Here is a 21,954-nt window from a genome sequence, read left to right as displayed (position 1 = left end):
CAAACTAAGCAAGATAAAGTGCTGCTCATGACTCCTGACATCACAGGCAGATCGTGGATGAGGTTTGGAGTCGACCTCTTCATTCTCACTGGAACTGATGATCTCATCACCCTCAACAACTATTCAGACTACTGGGAGTTAGGCCAGCTGATGTCAATTACTACCGGTATGATCGTAGAATGCCTAAAAGCACACTTCAGTCACCATTGCATTCCTGACATTGTGATGAGGAACAATTGCCCAATTCCCGAGTGAACAATTTAGGCACTTGACCAATGATTGAGAAATTCAATGTGACACATCACCTCCAAACTATCACCAGTCAAATAGAAAGGTTGAGGCAGCAGTGAAAATTATCAAAGGGCTCGTCAAAACAATCGACTAGATCCAGCACAGATATGTGCAAGGCAATCTTAGAGTGGAGAAGCACACCTACTGAAGGCATGGAAAGTTGTCCAGTCACTAATGTCACGCTGCACCCAGACTACCCTTCCAACAGCTAAAAAAACTACTGAGGCCAGAAGTAGTAACAGGAGTGAGTGACAAGATAAAAATGAAACAACGGAAAGACATATTTCACTTTGGTAAATCTGTGACATCATTGCCAGAGATGAGAGTTGGAGAGTCTGTCAGAGTGCAAACATTCAACACACTCGACAGAAGTCAGCTCATTGGACAACTTGGGACCTCAATCGTACACGGTGAAAATTAACGAAATGATTTACCATCACAAGTGCAGACATCTACGAAGCTGCTCCTTCACAGCGAACAGCTGATGAGACAGATCTGATTTCACCAAGGGTTGACGCCTTCCGCGCCCGCTGGGCACCGCAGGGGTTGGGGTGCGTTATCGACCCTAATAATCACATTTTAATTTGATGTTTTTAAGTTTCCTTTGTACTTTGATTTCTGTTCGGGCTGTTCCCCCTCCTTTTTGGGGAGCTGCCCCTTTTACTTTGTCCTGACTTAATTTGAGTTTGTCTATTTGGTTTGACCTAAAAAGAGGGCAAGGAACTGAATGACCATCAGTCCCAGAGGTCAAAAGGTCCCCAACATCAAATTTCAATGTAATAAAGGTGTGATTTGTTCACCTTACACTCTTCCAAGATTCATTTCATGTTCTGGGAAAGATCTTAAGTCATTCTCAAATGTTTTGTTATTTTGATTGGTTCAAAGTTTGATGTAAGCTGAATATTATATGTTGTTTGTCTGTTTTATCAATCTTTCATCAATAATGTAGGAAACATGGCAACCAATATGTGCACAGCAAGCTCCCACAAACAGCAGTGTGATAATGACCAGATAATTTACTTTGGTGATGTTGATTGCAGGATCCATATTGATTGGGACATCAGGAATAACTCCCCTGCTCTTCTATGAGGCAGCGTCAAGGAATTGTTTACATTCATCTGACAGCAGACAGGTCCTCGGTTTAATGCATCAGAAAGATAGAATCATAGAATCGCTACAGTGCACAAGGAGGCCATTCAGCCCATCGAGCCTGCACCGACAACAATCCCACCCAGACTCTATCGCCACATATTTATCCTGCTAATCCCCCTGAAACCAAGGGACAATTTAACATAGCCAATCCACCTAGCCTGCACATCTTTGGATCGAGGGAGGAAACCAGAGTGCCCGGAGGAAACCCATGCAGACATGGGGAGAACATGCAGACTCCACACACACAGTCACCCAAGGCTGGAATTGAACTCAGGTCCCTGGCGCTGTGAATCAGCAGTGCTAACCACTGTGCCACCGTGCTGCTCGAGATAGTATTTCTAACAGTGCAGTATTCCCTCAGTATGGGCGGCATGGTGGCACAGTGGTTAGCACTGCTGCCTGACAGTGCCAGGGACCCAGGTTCAATTCCTGGCTTGGATCACTGTCTGTGCGGAGTCTGCATATTCTCCCCGTGTCTGCATGGGTTTCCTCCAGGTGCTCCAGCTTCCTCCCACAGTCCGAAAGACGTGCTGGTTTGGTGCATTAGCCATGCTAAATTCTCCCTCAGTGTACCCGAACAGGCACTGGAATGTGGCGACCAGGGGATTTTCACAATAACTTCATTGCAGTGTGAATGTAAGCCTACATGTGAAACTAATAAAAATTTTAAAAACCTACTGCACTCGAAAGGCAATCTCAGTGCTCAAGTTTCTGGAGTAAGACTTGAACACAAAACTCAAGACACGAGAGTGCTAACTAAGGTGCCGCTGACAACTTATAATATTTCCATTGTATCAGATTCATCTTCTAAGGAGTTAAGTTCCAGGGCTGTGTACAGAATGCTTTACCCCTGTAAATTGACAGCCTGAAAGTTTGATTTGATTTACAGTGGTAACTAGTTTGAGTTGCAGGTGTCAGTGTTGTCTTTGTGTCTGGGTTCCTGAAGTTGTGAAAGGTGGTAAAGTCAGCTGGAATGGATATTTTAAGGGATTATCTCCAATCAGTACTGCTGATTAACCATTCTGCTTTCATTCACTTATGAAAGTTCTATTGTTGAGACACAGCTCTAACAATCTGTCAGGAATAATACTGGAGGAATAACCCACTCTTCCCAGGAAAGCTCGGTGTTAGTTTTAGTAAGGTTTTTGAGCTTGTTCTCAAATCCCCCCATGGCCTCTCCCATCCCTATTTCTAAGAAGAAGCTGGAGGGTGGGAGATTGAAACAAAATGAAAGTGTAGCGGTGACATAAAGAGAGTGCAGAGGGTAGGTAAGGTATACAGTGAGTTTTAAGTTTAAGTTTATTTGTTAGTGTCACAAGTAGGCTTACATTAACATTGCAATTAAGTTGTGAAAATCCCCAAGTCGCCACCCGTTTAGGTAAGCTAAGGGAGAAGTTAGTATGGCTAATGCACCTAACCAACACATCTTTCGGTCTGTGGGAAGAAACTGGAGCACTCGGAGGAAACCCACGCCTACACGAGGAGAAAGGGCACACTCCGCACAGACAGTGACCCAAGCCAGGAATCAAACCCAGGTCCCTGGCATTGTGAGTCAGCAGTGCTAACCACTGTGCCACCATGCTGCCCAAGATGGTATTTCTGACAGTGCAGCATTCCCTCAGTATGGGCAGGAGTGCTAACAGCGCCAGGGATTCCGGTTCAATTTCCAGTTTGGGTCACTGCCTGTCGAGTTTGCATGTTCTTGCCGTGTCTGCGTGGGTTTCCTCTGGGTGCTCCAGTTTCCTCCCGCAGTCTGAAATACGTTTGGTTAGGTGCATTGGCCATGCTAAATTTTCCCTCAGCATACCCGAACACAGAGACAGAGAGAGGAAATTGAGATCTGTGGAAGAGAGCAAGGGGAATAAATTGCTTTGGACCTTTTGTGTCACTTTCTCCTGTCCATATGCTGATCCCATCACTGCACATCATCACTGCCTTGGATGCTGTGGGTCTTCTTCTTCTGATCTGCTGTCAAACATATCCGAGGCTACACATTCCAAACTGATGCCAGGTGGAAAATCTCCGAGGATGAAGAAAGCTATTCCCACACTAGAAATCGGCACGGTGGCACAGTGGTTAGCACTGCTGCCCCACAGCGCCAGGGACCTGGGTTCGATTCCCGGCTTGCGTCACTGTCTGTGCGAAGTCTACATTTTCTCCCTGTGTCCGTGTGGATTTCCTCTGGTTGCTCCGGTTTCCTCCCACAGCCTGAAAGATGTGCTGGCCCGATGCATTGATCATGCTAAATTCCTCCTCAGTGTATTCGAACTGACACCGGAGTGTGGCGACTAATAAATAAAACCATAAAAATAAAGTGTTACTCCAGAAATATTTGGATTGGCTGTGAGAGACGTCAATCAGAGAGCCCACCCACTCTGCCCATTCCCTCCTCTTCCTCTTTCACAGCTGCTTCACTTCCTGTAGGGACTGAAAACCAAGTGAGGAGATGGTGAGTGAAGAAGCAGAATTTATAATAATTACATTGCATAATATCCACACTAATGTTCAGGCAGTCTGACTATCCTGTGGGGAATCAGGTGTGGAAATGCCCCTTATGCTGTGTGAGAAGATCCAGCTGAGAGACCTGTTTACTCGGTGCTGAGCTGTTTGATTGGAGCTGTGTGTTGGATATTGAGTGTGTTTATTGGAAGCATTTCCCTTTTGAATTACAGGCTGAGTTTTGTTGATGAGTCATTGCTGAATATGAGAAGGTGAGGTGTAATTATCTGGGAGGTCAGCGTGTCTGAGGATTCTTGCTGACTGTGTGTTGGGAGCTGGTTATTAAACTGAATGGTCAGTTCTGTGTGTTGGGATCTGGGTGCTTCATGTCCTTCAAATCACCATGTGGAGACGCCGACGTTGGACTGGGGTAAGCACAGTAAGAAGTCTCACAACACCAGGTTAAAGTCCAACAGGGACTTTATTTGGCAGCACTAGCTTTCAGAGCCTTGAGCTCCTTCATCAGGTGAGTGAGGACATGTGTTCACAAACAGGGCATATAAAGACACAAACTCAATTTACAAGATAAGGGTTGTCGTAGTGTCTGCATGGTCTCCCCAACGTACCATGCCTTGGGACATCCTTTCCTGCAGCGTATCAGATAGACAACGTTGGCCGAGTCGCATGCTTCCAGCCACTTCATCATGGAACACAACGTCTTCACCTTCAACAACCAGTTCTTCATCCAGACACACGGAACAGCCATGGGGACCAAATTCACACCTCAATATGCCAACATCTTTATGCACAGGTTCGAACAAGACCAATTCACCGCACAGGACCTTCAACCGATGCTATACGCTAGATACATCGATGACATTTTCTTCCTTTGGACTCATGGCGAACAATCATTGAAACAATTATATGATGACATCAACAAGTTCCATCCCACCATCAGACTCACCATGGACTACTGTCCGGAATCGGTTGCATTCTTGGACACACGCATCTCCTTCAAGGACGGTAACCTCAGCACTTCACTATACCGCAAGCCCACGGATAACTCCACTTCTCCAGCTTCCACCCTAAACATGTTAAAGAAGCCATCCCCTATGAACAAGCCATCCTTATACTGCTCAGATGAGGAGGATCACAACAGACACCTACAGATGGTGAAGGATGCCCTCATAAGGACAGGATATGGCGCTCGACTCATCGATCGACAGTTCCGACGTGCCACAGCGAAAAACAGCACCAACGTCCTCAGAAGACAAACACGGGACAAGGCGGACAGAGTACCCTTCGTCGTTCAGTACTTCCCCGGAGCGGAGAAGTTACGACATCTTCTCCGGAGCCTTCAACATGTCATCGATGAAGACAAACATCTCGCCAAGGCCATCCCCACACCCCCACTTCTTGCCTTCAAACAACCGCACAACCTCAAACAGACCATTGTCTGCAGCAAACTACCCAGCCTTCGGGAGAACAGTGATCGCGACATCACACAACCCTGCCACAGCAACCTCTGCAAGACGTGCCGGATCATCGACACGGATGCCATAATCTCACGTGAGAACACTATCCACCAGGTACACGGTACATACTCATGCGACTCGGCCAACATTGTCTATGTGATACGCTGCAGGAAAGGATGTCCCAAGGCATGGTACATTGGGGAGACCATGCAGACGCTACGACAATGAATGAATGAACACCACTCGACAATCAACAGGCAGGAGTGTTCCCTTCCAGTCAGGGAACACTTCAGCAGTCACAGGCATTCAGTTTCTGATCTTCGGGTAAGCGTTCTCCAAGGCGGCCTTCACGACACACAACAACGCAGAATCGCTGAGCAGAAACTGATAGCCAAGTTCCGCACACATGAGGATGGCCTCAACCGGGATCTTGGGTTCATGTCACACTATCTGTAACCCCCACGACTTGCCTGGGCTTGCAAAATCTCACTTACTGTCCTGGCCGGAGACAATACACACCTCTTTAACCTGTGCTTGGCACTCTCTCCACTCACATTGTCTGTACCTTTAAGACTTGATTACCTGTAAAGACTCGCACTCCAACCATTATCTTGTAAATTGAGTTTGTGTCTTTATATGCCCTGTTTGTGAACACAAGTCCTCACTCACCTGATGAAGGAGCTCAAGGCTCTGAAAGCTAGTGCTGCCAAATAAACCTGTTGGACTTTAACCTGGTGTTGTGAGACTTCAAATCACCCCCAGGTATCCCATTGCCCTATCTCTGAATTTTGGAGATGATACAGAACAGATTAACTAGAATGGTTCCAGGATTGAGGAATTATAGTTACATGGACAGACTGGAGAAGCTGGGTTTGTTTTCCTAGAGCAGAGAAGGCTAAGAAGTTATTTGAGATATTTTAAAATCATGTGGAATTTAGACAGTAAATAACGAGAAACTGTTTCTATTGGCAGAGGGTCGTTAACTGGAGGAACAGATAAAAGATGACTGACAAAAAAAATCAAAGGGGACTTAAGGGAAAAGGTTTTGCACAACATATGGTTAGGATTTGGAAAGCACTGTCTGATAGGCTAGTGGATGCAGATTCAATAATAACCTTCACCAACTTCAAACCTGGACTCTAAGTTATACCTCCATTGCTACTCCTGACATGTCTCTCTACTGATTTGCTGACAATCATGGAATGAGGGCTGTGTCGGGCTGTGAGATTGTGGGGAATACAATCCTGCTGCTGCTGATGGCTCACTGCACCTCATGGATACCCAGTTTTGGGATCTGTCCTTAATCTCCTTCCCCAGTGATAATTAACATGGTGAAATGGGTGGCACAGTGGTTAGCATTGCTGCCTCATGGCGCCAGGGACCCAGATTCGATTCTTGGCTTGGGTCATTGACTGTGTGGAGTCTGCACATTCTCCCCGTGTCTGCGTGGGTTTCCTCCGGGTGCTACAGTTTCCTCCCATAGTCTGAAAGACTTGCTGGTTAGGTGCATTGGCCACGCTAAATTCTCCTTCAGTGTACCCGAACAGGTGCCAGAGTGTGGCAACTCGGGGTTTTTCCACAGTAACTTCATTGTAAGCCTACTTGTGACACTAATGAATGAACTTTAAATACTTATTCATCAGCTGGGAGGGGAGTGGTAGTTTTCCTTGAGCTTGTTTGACTTGAAGCCATGAGACTGCATGGAGTCAATATTGAGGACTTCCCCACCTGCCAGTGGGACGGGACATTCCCAGGGATGGTGAGGTAGGAGTCTGGAATCTTTTCAGATTGAAATGATTCAGTGCCTTCAGCTCATAGTTAATCAATAACACATTTTATACTCCAAATGACTGTCCTTTCCATTGTTCTGATGATACCTGGGGACTGGGTGGATGAAAGAAAGTAGCCACGTCGTCTGCCCCGGTCACTATCCAGTGTCCCCACTGGAAACAGAGGGTGTGAGACAGTAGGTGAGGAAAAAGAAGGGACTTGTATCTGATCCCCACACAGAGGAATAGCAGACTGACACTCACTGTGGAACAGTCTCTGACTGAGGAGTCAGCCCCTTTCGGAAAGGGGGACAGAGAGTTGAAGGAAATCATGTTTCCTTTTCCTGTTTTACAGAAGGATTGCACCATATTACACCAGAGAATACAGAGAGGATAGACACCACAGATAGTCCCTGACCAGCACCCAAGGAACAACAGCACAACTGTGGGAAGATATCCAGTCCCTTCACAGTATTTCTCAACACAGAAGGTTGGGCAGTGAAACCATCATCTGAAAATTAGTCGGGTCAGGGGAGCTTTGACATATCATCAGACCTGAAACTAGCCAGTGGTGTGGAACCTTCTATCAGAACCAATCTTTCTGAAGATTCGGCTGTGGATGATCGGTCAGGGTGAGGCTGGGAAGAAGTTCTAAGTGTGGTGAGAGCTTCAATCATTCATCGACACTCTTGAACCGATTCATTCTTGCAGGTGAGAGGCTGATCAAGTGCTAGGTGTGTGAGGAGATTCACACGTACTCCTAACACATAAGGTCCATCTGTTATACAACTGTTAACACAAGGATAGCTTCATGGAACAGAAACCGTTCAAGTGTCAGGTGTGTGACAAATCATTCTCATGTTCATCCCACTTCCTTGTACACCAACGCACTCACACAGGAGAGAAACCATTTACCTGTGATGTGTGCAACAAATCATTCTCGCAGTCAGTGACCCTCCGTGTACATCAGCGCATTCACACAGGGGAGAAACCATTCACATGTAAGATGTGTGGCAAATCCTTCACACAGTTATCAAGCCTCCAGGTCCATCAGACAATCCACACAGGGGAGAACCCCTTCAAGTGTGAGGTTTGTGATAAAGCTTTTCCGACATCTACGAGGCTGCTCGAACACCAGAGCATTCATACAGGAGAGAAACCATTCACGTGCAAAGTGTGTGAGAAATCATTCTCACGCTCAACTCACTTTCATGTTCACCAACGCACTCACACTGGGGAGAAACCATTCACCTGTGAAGTGTGTAAGAAATCATTCACTCAGTCATCGACCCTTCGTGAACATCAACGCCTTCACACTGGGGAGAAGCCATTTAAGTGTGAGGTGTGTAATAAGGGCTTTGCACAGTTCCCAGGCCTGGTGAGTCACAGGCGCATCCACACAGGGGAGAAGAAAACATTCTCATGTGAGGTGTGTAATAAGGAGTTTGAACAATTATGGGGCATGTTGGATCATCGTCGCATTCACACAACGGAAAAACCAAGTGAGGCCTGTGACTGAGCCTCATGCAGTCAACAACACTTATGAAACACTGACACATCCACACTGAGGAAAAGATGTTTCAGTGTAAGGTGTCTGAAAAAGACTTCACAGAGTCAACATGGATGAGGATTTCAACAGCAGATGGACTAATGTGGGTGTAGTTCGGAGTGTTGGAAATGGATGATGTTACAGAGGGGGAAGTAGGTGATCTTTGTGATGGAGAGGGTATTGGGTCGGAAGCTCAGCTGGAGGGTGAAGGGATGACACTGACCAATTGTCATTGAGATGAGACTGAGGACAATCAAGAGGAATTTAAGGAATGTAGGAACTGGAGTCATCCCTTGAGCCTGTGACACCATTCAATTAGATCATAGCTGATCCGTTTCTTAACTCTATCCACCTGCCTTGGCTCTGTAACCCTCAAACCCCTTGTCTAACAATAAACCTATCAATCTCAGTTTTGAAATATTCAACTGACTCACAACGTCAACAGATTTATGTGGGGAGAGAGTTCCAGATTTCTAATCCCCTTTTTGTGAAGGAGTGTTTGCTGACAGAGTCAACATGGATGAGGATTTCAACAGCAGATGGAGTAATGTGGGTGTAGGTCGGAGTGTTGGAAATGGATGATGTTACAGAGGGGGAAGTAGGTGATCTTTGATCCCCTGAACAGCCTCGCTCTAATTTTAATGCTCTGTCCCCTTGTTCTGGCCTCTCCCACCAGAGGACTAGTTTTTCTCTAATTACTCTACCAACTTGTTTAATCATCTTAAACACCTCAATTAAATTACCCCTTAATTTGCTACCTTCAAGGGAATGCAAGCTCAGTTTGTACAACCTGTCCTCATAATTTAGCCCTTTTAGCCCCAGGAACATTCTGGTGAATCTATGCCGCACTCCTTCCAAGGGCAATATATCCTTCCTGAGGTGTGGTGCCCAGAACTGAACACAGTTCTCCAAATAGGGTCTAAACAGAGCTCTGTACAGCTGGAACATAACTTCCACAAGGAAACAGTTGGTTTTGGAGAGGGGGGTGGGGTAGTTGTGAAATATCTTTGTTCTTCAGGATGGTGCTGGAGTAATGAGCAGTTTTGACAGAGGAAAGCAGGACCACTCGTGCTTGATAAAAGCAAATTGCTGGGGATGCTGGAATCTGAAACCAAAAGAGAAAATGCTAGAAAATCTCAGCAGGTCTGGCAGCATCTGTAAGGAGAGAAAAGAGCTGACGTTTCGCATCCAGATGACTTTTGACAAAGGGTCGTCTGGACTTGAAACATCAGCTCTTTTTCTCCTTACAGATGCTGCCAGACCTGCTGAGATTTTCCAGCGTTTTGTCTTTTGGCCACGAGTGCTTGATGTGGTCCAGTCAGATCTGGCAATGGATGGCTAAACTGGTTGTGTGCCAAATCTTCGCCCCTTGGACTTGAGAAATAAAGATCGACCAGGAAGGTAGTAAAGGTAATTTTGGGAACAACGGTGAAGAAATGGTTGAATCAGATTGAAGCATTGTGCTGAATAGAGGGTCAAAGGGCAGAGAGTTGGGAATTAGAAAGCGCTGACCAACTCACCTGGGAGAAGAATGTCTTCCAGGAGTGGAAACTGGTCCATGTGACCACAGATTTCTGAAATGATTGGTGGATTTGTATGACAGTAGTAATGTGGACGAGTGGTCCAAGTCGCTGAATTTAGGCTCCAGCCTCTGTGTTCAGGGTTCCAATTTGCCACAATTTCAGCTTTAGGGGGTTGGTTAGCTCAGTTGGCTGGATGGCTGATTCATGATGCAGAGCGACACCAACAGCATGAATCTTTTTTTCATTCATTTGTGGGAATGGGCATCACTAGCTGGCCAGCATTTATTGTCCATCCCTAGTTGCCTGAGGGCAGTTGAGAGTCAACCAGATTGCTGTGGATTTGGAGTCAGAAGTAGGCCAAACCAGGTAAGGATGGCAGATTTCCTTCCCTAAAGGACATTAATGAACCAGATGGGTTTTTTCCGACAGTTGACAATGGGTTCATGGTCATCAGTAGATTCTTAATTACAGATCATTTTTATTGAATTCAAATTGCACCATCTGCCGTGATGGGATTCAAACTCAGGTCCCCAGAGCTTTAGTTGAATTCCTGGATTAATAGTCCAGCGAAAATACCAAGAGACCTTCTCGAAGGTCAACCCAAAGAAAGTGACTGGCCCGGAAGGGGTACCTGGACAAAAGATTCAGATCCTGCACGGATCAGCTGGCGGGGGTATTCACAGACATCTTCAACCTCTCTTTACAACAATCTGAGGTCCCTATCTGCTTCAAGAAGACGATCATCATCCCGGTACCAAAGAAAAGCCAGGCAGCGTGCCTTAATGATTATCGTCAGGTGGCTCTGGCATCCATCATTATGAAGTGCTTTGAAAGGTTAGTCATAGCACAAATCAATTCTGGCCTCCCAGAGTGCCCGGATCCATTACAGTTTGCCTACCGCCACAACAGGTCCACAGCAGACACCATCTCCCTGGCCCTGCACTCAACCCTGGAACACCGAGATAACAAAGACATCTATGTCAGACTTCTATTTATCGACTACAGCTCAGCCTTCAACATCATTGTTCCAATGAAACTCATCTCCAAACTCTGTGGCCTGGGCTTGGCTCCTTCCTCTACAACTGAATCCTGAACTTCTTAACCCACAGACTGTAATCAGTAAGGATAGGCAACAACACCTCCCCCACCATCATTCTCAACACCGGTGCCCGGCAAGGCTGTGTCATGAGCCTCCTACTATACTCCTTATACACCTATGACTATGTGGCAAATTCCCCTCCAATCCAATTTTCAAGTTTGCTGATGACACCACCATAGTGGGTCAGATCTCAAACACCAGAGTACAGGAAAGAGATAGAGAATCTGATTAACTAGTGCGACGACAATAATCTTCCCCTCAATGTCAACAAAATGAAGGAGATAGTCATCGACTTCAGGAAACATAGTGGAGGACATGCCCCTGTCTACATCAATGGGGACGAAGTAGGAATGGTCGAGAGCTTCAATTTTTTAGGTGTCCAGATCACCAACAACCTGTCCTGGTCCCTCCATGCCCATGCTATATTTGAGAAAGCCCACCAACGCCTTTACTTTCTCAGAAGGCTAAGGAAATTTGGCATGTCCACTATGATTCTCACCAACTTTTACAGATGCACCATAGAAAGCATTCTTTCTGGTTGTATCACAGCTTGGTATGGTTCCTGCTCTGTCCAAGACTGCAAGAAACTACAAAGGATCGTGAACGAAGCCCAGTCCATCACTCAAACGAGCCTCCCATCCATTGATTCTGTCTACACTTCCCGCTGCCTCGGAAAACCAGCCAGCATAATTAAGGACCACATGCACCCTTTTGAATGGACCTACCTCGCATTAAGTTGATCTTTCTCTACACCTTAGCTATGATGTAACACTACATTCTGCATTCTCTCCTTTGCTTTTCTACGTATGGTGTGTTTTGTCTGTGTAGCGCAAGAAACAATACTTTTCACTGTATATTAATACATGTGACAATAATCAAATCAAATCAGGCCATCACCTCCCCATCAATTCCCATATCAGCTGAGATATTCAACCTTGCTCCCCACCTGAGGTGTGGTGATCCTCAGGTTAAATCACCACCAATTAACTCTCCCCCTCAAAGAGGAGAGCAGCTGATGGTCATTGGGACTATGTGACTTTTACCTGTATGATGGGAGTGAGCTCGAGCCTGGTGTCATATCTGACCAACGGAATTGGGAGCCAGACTAAAGCACAGGATTTTAAGGAAACCTCTGTCTGTAGTATTCTGAGAGAGTTTCCCCTGATGCATGTGAATGTGTGTTAGTAAAGTGAGCCGGCTCTCAGGAGTGGGTCTGGGGTAGAATCAGACCCTGCTTTAGTTGATGATGTGAACTATAGACAGATCTTCTTCAGGTGACGGGTGTTTGACTAATACCATGGGTAATGTTTGTACTCCTGCCTCGGAGGACTACTATCCTGAGTATGGTGAGGGAGTGGGGATGTACTATCCTGAGTATGGTGCGGGAGTGTAAGGTGTAATATACCTTACACTCTTCCAAAATTCATTTCAAGTTCTGGGAAAGATCTTGAGACATATTCAAAAGCTTTGTTATTTTGCTTGATTCAAAGTTTGGTGTAAGCTGAATATTGCGTTGTTTGTCTGCTGTTTTATCAATTTTCTGTATAGATTTATAACAGACCATAAATTCATGTTCTTAAATTTAATGCAAACTAGCTGATTCATCAGTGTGATATTCCTAGTCACTGAAATAATCAAGATCCTACAGTAAAAGTCCTGTACACAATATATTGGTCAATATCACTGTATAATGGATTTATGACTTTCAGCTTACAGAAACATAACATTTCCATAAAAAAGACTTGCATATATCAACTTTTAGAAACTCAGGGCATCCAAAAGCACATTTCAGTCAATGACCTGCATTTTGAAGTGCAGACACAATAGTAATATCAGAAATGTGTCAGTCAAATTGTTCACAGCAAGCCTTCACAAACCCTGAGGTGATAACCTGATAATCTGTTTCCATGACATTGATTGTGGGATCCATATTGATCAGGACATCAGGGTTAATTCCCCTGCCCTTCTACAACTTAGTGTCATGGAATCTTTTACATTCACCTGAAAGGCAGACACATGGTTAAACACACCTGAAAGATGGTGCCTGCAGTGGGGAATTTCTTTTAAAAAGGTGGCCAATTCTAAAAACTTAAACTCTATGCAAAAATTCACAAAAGGCAAAGACTCTCTTCAAGAAAATCTAACCCAAAAACAGAAAAATCAGAAAGGACAAACAATACGTGAATGTACGGCCGCCCAGAAGTCTCCGAAGGGTTAGACAGCTCAGGTTCAGGGCTCTGAAATCTCTCCAAAGATCTAAGGCACTCAGCCAAAGTACAGAATGATTAAAACTTTCGTTATCTAAGATACACCTCTTCATTAGCTTAAAATCAATTTCATGTAATGTTTACATGTTAGTCCAGTTTTTTGACAAAGTATCTCAGTCAATTGCAATATGCCACTCAGTACAATGGTATTTCATTCGTCCAAGTTCAATCCAGACATCCTCCCATTTTGGCTCAACCCAGTTCCTTGTTGCTATGCAACTATGGAAGCTTTCCATAGATGAACCTTTCCCACTGGCACATAGCCAAGACAGAGATGTGATTTCTGGGCCCTAGAAATGCACTATGTCTGGACAATGTTTGCCGTCATAATGTTACAACATTTGTCCCAAAAACTTGAAATTTATAATGCTTACTTTTGCTGACTAATGGATTCCCAGTTCTAACCTTACCATTACATTTTTGCATCATCTGCTCTTTTGACTGAGATGAACAATACATTTCATATATTAAAATACATTCATTACTTTTATATATACCTTAAAATCATATTCATTTGTTTTAATACTGTTATTGCATTCACATATAAGCAAACTGTCCACATTAATTTGTTATAAAGAATCATTTAACTCCTTCTAGCTATTCTGTCACTAAAAAGACTACATCTGTCTGAATCTCAGTAGCCGATTTAAAATTCCCTCGACAGTGCCTCTGACAGTGCAGCACTCCCTCATTCTGCACTGGAGTGTCAGCCTCTGTGCTGAAGACTCTGGAGTGAGACTTGAACCCATCACCTTCTGACTCAGAGATGAGAGTGCTAACTTAGTTATGGCTGACAACTTATAATAATTCTGTATTAGATTCAGTTTATAAGGAGTTAAGAGCCAAGGCTGTGTATAGGTTTTAAATATATGTCAGTGATTTAGTATTACAAGTAGTTTTAGTTCACACATATTGATAATGTTTCCAAATTCAACTCTCTCCCACCGATCCATAATTTTCCAAAGTAGTAGTCACACATAAAAAAAAGGTTTAAAGTTTTACATTTCTGAAAACATTTAGGAAATGGCTGACTGATTAGTAATTACATTGCAATACAGTATTGATGAAGAAAATTGTAACGTAATCTCAAATCATAACTAGAACTAGAATGCTTTTCCCCCTGTAAACTGGCAGTCTGAAAGTTTGATTTGATTGAAAGTGGTAACTAGTTGGAGCTGCAGGTGTCAGTGTTGTCATTGTGTCTGGGTTCCTGAAGATATGAAAGGTGGTAAAGCTCCAGGTGTCAGCTGGAATTGGCCATCTTAAGGGATTGTCTTCAATCAGTACTGCTGATTAACCATTCTGCTTTCAATCACTCATGAAAGTTCTATTGTTTAGGCACAGTTTTAACAGTCAGTCAGGAATAAAACTCGAGGAATAACCCACTCTTCCCAGGAAGAACCTCAGTGTTAGTTTTAGTGAGGTTTTCAAGCTTGTTTTCAAATCCCTCCATGGCCTCTCTCCTCCCTATCTCTGTAATCTCTTCCACCCCTCAGTACTGCACTGGAGTGTCACAGGATTTTTTAGTGCTCAAGTCCTGGAGTGGGACTTGAACCTACAACCCTCTGAGTCAGAGAACAAGCTTGTGGGTTCAAGTCCAATTCCAGATGGATTATTTCATGAACATGGATTAAAGTTGTTGTCAGGGTCACACAAATAATTCCTCAGACTTTGGGCTCCCTGTACAAACTCCATCCACCATTTATTGAAACACAAACATTGTAAAATGAGTGAAGAAATTATCCTGCCTCACAGTGCCAGAGACCCAGGTTCAATTCCAGCCTCGGGTCTCTGTCTGTGTAGAGTTTGCACGTTCTCCCCGTGTCTGCGTCGGTTTCCTCCCACAATCCAAAGATGTGTGGGTTAGGTGGATTGACTATGCTAAATTGACCCCAGTGTCAGGGGGATTAGCAGGGTAAATGTGTGGGGTTACGGGAATAGGCCCTGGGTGGGATTGTGGTCGGTACAGCTTCGATGGGCTGAATGGCCGCCTCCTGTACTGGAGGGATTCTATGATTCTATGTTTACACATTGCATTGCTCATCAAGCCAATCAGATCACAATGTACCATCCTTAAATAAAACTGCTTCAATTGGTCACACACAATTTTTAAAAAACATTTGCTTCAGTGAAAGCCCTCGACAAATATGCAACAACCACAAATACACAGGTTGTAATTAAGAGTTTACACTAGTTTGTATTGGTTTTGTCAGCGTATTCCAGCTGAAATTGACCATGTCAGGAATTTTAAATATAAGTAAGATATAAAGTGTAATTTGAACTTTTGCGATCTTTAACGCTGGTTTATGAAACATCACCCAGGAAGCTGGAATCAACCACAGAAATGACCATGGCCCCACGTGGGAACAGTGAGAGAGGTAAATTTCTGCCGATTGCACCTGTTTGTGGCTCTTCAAATTACACTCAGGGTTTTTGGGCTTTGAGGCACCAACTGCCTGGAGCTGTGAGATCCTGGGAGAGGAATATGAACTGGAGGCATCACAGGAGAGTAACTGGAAGGGCTGAATGAATCTCAGAAATTGGAACTAAGGGAAGCTATAGCTCCACAACATGTGACCCCTGGACAGGGTGGGGCTCCAAGATGTCAAACCATGGGGCATCTATTCACAATGGTAAAATTCTGGCCAATGAGCTCCAGCACACTCCCTAAGTCACCCTCCCAGAAATAGAGACACTCCCCTATCACTGGGTCAATCTTCCCTTGATGTGGAGATGCCGGCATTGGACTGGGGTAAACACAGTAAGAAGTCTCTCAACACCAGGTTAAAGTCCAACAGGTTTATTTGGTAGCAAAATCCACTAGCTTTCAGAGCGCTGCTCCTTCCTCAGGTGAGTGGGAGTTCTGTTCACAAACAGGGCATATCAAGACACAAACTCAATTTACAGGATAATGATTGGAATGCGAGTCTTTACAGGTAATCAAGTCTTAAAGGTACAGACAATGTGAGTGGAGAGAAGGTTAAGCACAGGTTAAAGAGATGTGTATTGTCTCCAGACAGGACAGTTAGTGAGATTTTGTAAGCCCAGGCAAGTCGTTATGGGGGTTACAGATAGTGTGACATGAACCCAAGATCCCGTTGAGGGCGTCCTCGTGTGCGGAACTTTGCTATCAGTCTCTGCTCAGCGACTCTGCGCTGTCGTGTGTCGTGAAGGCCACCTTGGAGAACGCTTACCCGAAGATCAGAGGCCGAATGCCTGTGACCGCTGAAGTGTTCCCCAACAGGAAGAGAACACTCTTGCCTGGTGATTGTCGAGTGGTGTTCACTCATCCGTTGTCGTAGCGTCTGCATGGTCTCCCCAATGTACCATGCCTCGGGACATCCTTTCCTGCAGCGTATCAGGTAGACAACGTTGGCCGAGTTGCAAGAGTATGTACCGTGTACCTGGTGGATGGTGTTTTCGCGTGAGATGATGGCATCCGTGTCGATGATCCGGCATGTCTTGCAGAGGTTGCTGTGGCAGGGTTGTGTGGTGTCGTGGTCACTGTTCTCCTGAAGGCCGGATAGTTTGCTGCGGACAATGGTCTGTTTGAGGTTGTGCGGTTGTTTGAAGGCAAGAAGTGGGGGTGTGGAGATGGCCTTGGCGAGATGTTCGTCTTCATCAATGACATGTTGAAGGCTCCGAAGAAGATGTTGTAGCTTCTCTGCTCCGGGGAAGTACTGTATGACGAAGGGTACTCTGTCCGCCATGTCCCGTGTTTGTCTTCTGAGGAGGTCGGTGCGGTTTTTCACTGTGGCGCATCAGAACTGTCGATCGATGAGTCGAGTGCCATATCCTGTTCTTATGAGGGCATCTTTCAGCGCCTGGAAGTGTCTGTTGCAATCCTCCTCATCTGAGCAGATCCTGTGTATACGGAGGGCTTGTCCGTAGGGGATGGCTTCTTTAACGTGTTTCGGGTGGAAGCTGGAGAAGTGGAGCATCATGAGGTTATCCGTGGGCTTGCGGTACAGTGAAGTGCTGAGGTGACATATACAGATGTCCTCCGAGGTGGACTGAATAAGCGATCGTCTGGGTGTCGGTGACGTGAGACGGATGGGCCCACAAGGTAAGATTAACCTTGGTCTCTCTCACTGAATTAATACCCAGTCGACCCCCTCATCCCTCGAGGCCCTGTATTGACAGAACCCAGAGACGACTTATGTCTTTGATAGAACATAGAACATTACAGCGCAGAACAGGCCCTTCGGCCCACGATGTTGCACCGACCAGTTAAAAAAAAAAACTGTGACCCTCCAACCTAAACCAATTTCTTTTCGTCCATGAACCTATCTACGGATCTCTTAAACGCCCCCAAACTAGGCGCATTTACTACTGATGCTGGCAGGGCATTCCAATCCCTCACCACCCTCTGGGTAAAGAACCTACCCCTGACATCGGTTCTATAACTACCCCCCCTCAATTTAAAGCCATGCCCCCTCGTGCTGGATTTCTCCATCAGAGGAAAAAGGCTATCACTATCCACCCTATCTAAACCTCTAATCATCTTATATGTTTCAATAAGATCCCCTCTTAGCCGCCGCCTTTCCAGCGAAAACAATCCCAAATCCCTCAGCCTCTCCTCATAGGATCTCCCCTCCATACCAGGCAACATCCTGGTAAACCTCCTCTGCACCCTCTCCAAAGCCTCCACATCCTTCCTGTAATGTGGGGACCAGAACTGCACACAGTACTCCAAGTGCGGCCGCACCAGAGTTGTGTACAGTTGCAACATAACGCTACGACTCCTAAATTCAATCCCCCTACCAATAAACGCCAAGACACCATATGCCTTCTTAACAACCTTATCTACTTGATTCCCAACTTTCAGGGATCTATGCACACATACACCTAGATCCCTCTGCTCCTCCACACTATTCAAAGTCCTCCCGTTAGCCCTATACTCAACACATCTGTTATTCCTACCAAAGTGAATTACCTCACACTTCTCCGCATTAAACTCCATCCGCCACCTCTCGGCCCAACTTTGCAACCTGTCTAAGTCTTCCTGCAAACTACGACACCCTTCCTCACTGTCTACCACACCACCGACTTTGGTGTCATCAGCAAATTTGCTAATCCACCCAACTATACCCTCATCCAGATAGTCCTACACCGGGTGGTTAGAGTCCCCAGGCTTATTTAGTAAGATAACGGAGGTTCAAGTCCCCCACACGTACCTGGAGGTTAGAGTCCCCAGAACTTTGGTATATCAAAACTGGGAGGTTTTGAGTCCCCCGGTTGACCGGGGTTCGAGTCCCTAGCTCGGTAGAATTTGAGGTTCGAGTCCTCTGAGACATAAAAAAGGGTGGGAATTAGGTAGGTAAAGTTGGAAATGTGAGTACTTGTGCCGATCGAAAGGAAGTGCCTGTCTCAAACACCCAGCCTCAGACCGGTTGTTAAGAGGGGAAATCCCCCACGTGAGGGTCAGGACTCTGAAGTGGGCGTAGGGACAACAGGACACTGAAGATCGTGAAGCACAAGTGGTCAAAGTCTTCTAACAATGGGTCAAACTTTGGATAAGTCAGGGGATGGGACCCCTTTATATAAAATGTGTCGTGAGAACCCAAAGGACGAGGAGCGACTCAGACGCTTGTCAGGGTGTTTAAACAAAAAGTTGGGAAAGGAGAATTGGCCATTAGGGGGAACTTGGGATTTGGATAAGTGTATTAAAGCAGAGGAGGCTATTTGGAAACGTAATGCGGGAAGTAAATGGAAAGTTTTAATGTCTTTATGGAGAAAGAAAGCCGATGAACTAACCGAAAAATCAAAGCTGGCTAGCTGGGAGGATAATGCACGTAGGAGAGGGATCAGTGAATGTGATGATGAAGGGAAACCCAAACCTTGGGAAATGTTGAAGTGGAATATGAGAAGGACAAAAGAGAGCAGAGCAAGAGAGGTTGGAAAGGGAGAGACGAGACTGAGAAAAAGGGCTAGAGCGACCGGCCAAACAAAGGAAAGATAAAAAACCGGAGGTACCTCCTGACATATCTGGCATGCCATTGTTCCAAAGTACTGACACCGATGAACAACAGGGGGAGGAGGATTGGAGAAGGCAACCTAGCACTCTGACCGCTCCCCAAATCCAACCCCAACCTGTCCAGGTCCAACCAACTCCACCTCCCCCTCCTCCGCCTTATACCCCAGAGTCCCAAATTCTAAGGTCCGAAGCCCCTGTTCAGCCTCCTGTTTTGCCGACCCCGACAACATCTGATGCCCCTGTCCAACAAACTACCTCAGGACCTGGCACCCGCCCTCACGAGGACTCAACACAGGAACCGTTCACTGACCCGATAGCCTGTAGAACCCGATCTCGTATTACCCGTACGAAACCTCGGGCTGAGGAAAAGCCGCATCCCTTTAGGACCCATCGACGCCAACGAGATAATTACTCTAGTGATTCGGAAGACAGTGACGATTATGATAGCCCCGATTCTCAGGGAAAGGAGGGTGACGACTGGGACGATGAAGAAGAAGATTATTACTACTCCCCTCGCCATAAGAGGGAGACTAGGGAGAGAGGTCCCCGTAAACCACCCAAGAGACGAAACAGACAGTTCCCCAATTGCACTGTTCCCAACCCAGCGGCGGGGCAGAACGTTCCGGCTGCCCAACAGACTATGTAAGTTTACACTCCATGGAAACCTCAGGAGATGTGCTTGATTATTTCCAATGCCCCTAACCGTAATACCAGCCCAGAGGATTTCATAGAGCATATTGTGGGAACCATTCAGAGTATCAGGCAACCCCCCAAGACCTCTTTAGTCATTGTTGCATGGCCCTCACACCCAGCGAGTGTGCCAGATGGAAGACCCACCTGGGCGACCCGGCACCCCAGGACTGGACGGTCTTTTCAGGGGCTATTAATCAGCCCCAGCAACAGATTACAACCATCAGGAATGCCCTTCAATGAACGTTTCAGCAGCCGATGATGTCACCAAGGTGCTGGAATGTAAGCCTAAACCTGGGGAGGACGGACCCGATTATTGGGACCGTTTCTGTTCCACCTATGCAACCTTTGCTGGGGATGCCGCTTACAATGGAGGGAATAGATCTCCCCAATATAACGCCCTCCTGTTGCAATGCATTCCTGAGACATTAGCCGCTGCCATTCGTACTAACAATATGGACTGGCTTGACAACGCAAGATCCCAGATGAGAAGGGCTCTAACTTATTATTGGAATTCCTTTAAGGAATCAAAGCCTACTAAAGTTAAGCATGAAATGGTGCAACGCCCTCCGCGTCAACCGCGGCCCCGAGGCCCTGCTCCACGTGATCCGAGACTGGCAGAAGGGTACCAAATGGAACCCCAGTATTGTGTCCCCGGATGGGTGGATAATTATGGGAATGGTTATATGACCCACCCGAACGGCCCTCATACTCCCCAATACAGGCCCCCGTATGCACAGCACCCTCCATACCATGGACCCAGTCCTCCTCCACACCACCCTGTGCGAAGGGGGCCACCCCAACCAGGACAGGGTTATTATAACTGTGGCAGCCGGGATCATTGGCAGCGGAATGCCCCCGCAACCAATCTCAAGGGGGGCCTCGGGGACGGAGACCAACATTCTCTCCAGCCAACCCATTTTTGGGATGACTACCCTCCTCCCATAACTTGCCAGTTTTGACTAGGGATCCTGGGGACGAACCAATGATCGACTTGGAGGTCCAGGGCCAGATCATTTCTTTTATGATTGACACCGGAGCCACCACGTTGGCAATAGACGCCTCATGTATGCGGCAACATGGATTTCAGCTTTCACCTGTCTCAGTGAACCTTAGCGGATTTACGGGGCGGGAACAAGCCTACCCCTTGACAGAGCCTCTAACGATGGAGTTTGGCCCCCAGACCTGTGTTGTCCCATTCACCTAAACCCCAGAATTAGGAGTTAACTTAGCTGGGAGGGACTTATTGTGCCCCCTTCAGATTGAAATCCTCTGCCTCAACGAGGGCATCAGTATTAGGAGTGAACCAACTAAGTAACAATTTTGGGTCCACAGGTCCCCACAATGGTGGACGATCGACCTATCCCGTCAGGACTTTATTCCTCCCCTGCAAATTCCCCACCCTCATGTCACCCTGTGTTACAATCCTATCGGAGCCTCATTGGAATTGGCTGCCATTTTGCCCCTTACATTGACTCGTGTATGCCTGTCACTGTCATGGGCTTTATCGAGGGGAAGGAAGGATCGGCCTTCCTTGTACAGGTCCTGCCTTACCTATGGCACCAATTGGGCCTCGTGTCCCCTCACATTACATTGACCCTCAATCCAGGATACAGGGCCAAATCCTTAAGATTTCTGGCACGCCGAGTGATGAACAATCAGACTCCACTATAAAGGGCCCCCCACAACAGTTGCCTGATGGCCTCCTAAGATACTGTTGCAG

General features: G+C 46.1%; 1 protein-coding gene across 1 annotated transcript; it reads left to right on the top strand.

The window, feature by feature from the left end:
- Positions 1-3,856: 3,856 nt before the first annotated feature.
- On the top strand, positions 3,857-12,880 carry LOC144497050 (uncharacterized). The gene is made up of 2 exons (XM_078217783.1): positions 3,857-3,892; positions 7,482-12,880. Exon 2 carries the CDS (start codon positions 7,938-7,940, stop codon positions 8,643-8,645), a length of 708 nt encoding a protein of 235 aa, XP_078073909.1. The 5' UTR covers positions 3,857-3,892; positions 7,482-7,937; the 3' UTR covers positions 8,646-12,880.
- The last annotated feature ends 9,074 nt before the right edge of the window (positions 12,881-21,954 follow it).

Source organism: Mustelus asterias, chromosome 8 (assembly GCF_964213995.1).
Source record: "Mustelus asterias chromosome 8, sMusAst1.hap1.1, whole genome shotgun sequence".
Taxonomy (NCBI): Eukaryota; Metazoa; Chordata; class Chondrichthyes; order Carcharhiniformes; family Triakidae; genus Mustelus; species Mustelus asterias.
Note: the sequence above shows the minus strand (reverse complement) of the source record. Positions and strands in the feature narration are given on the sequence as shown.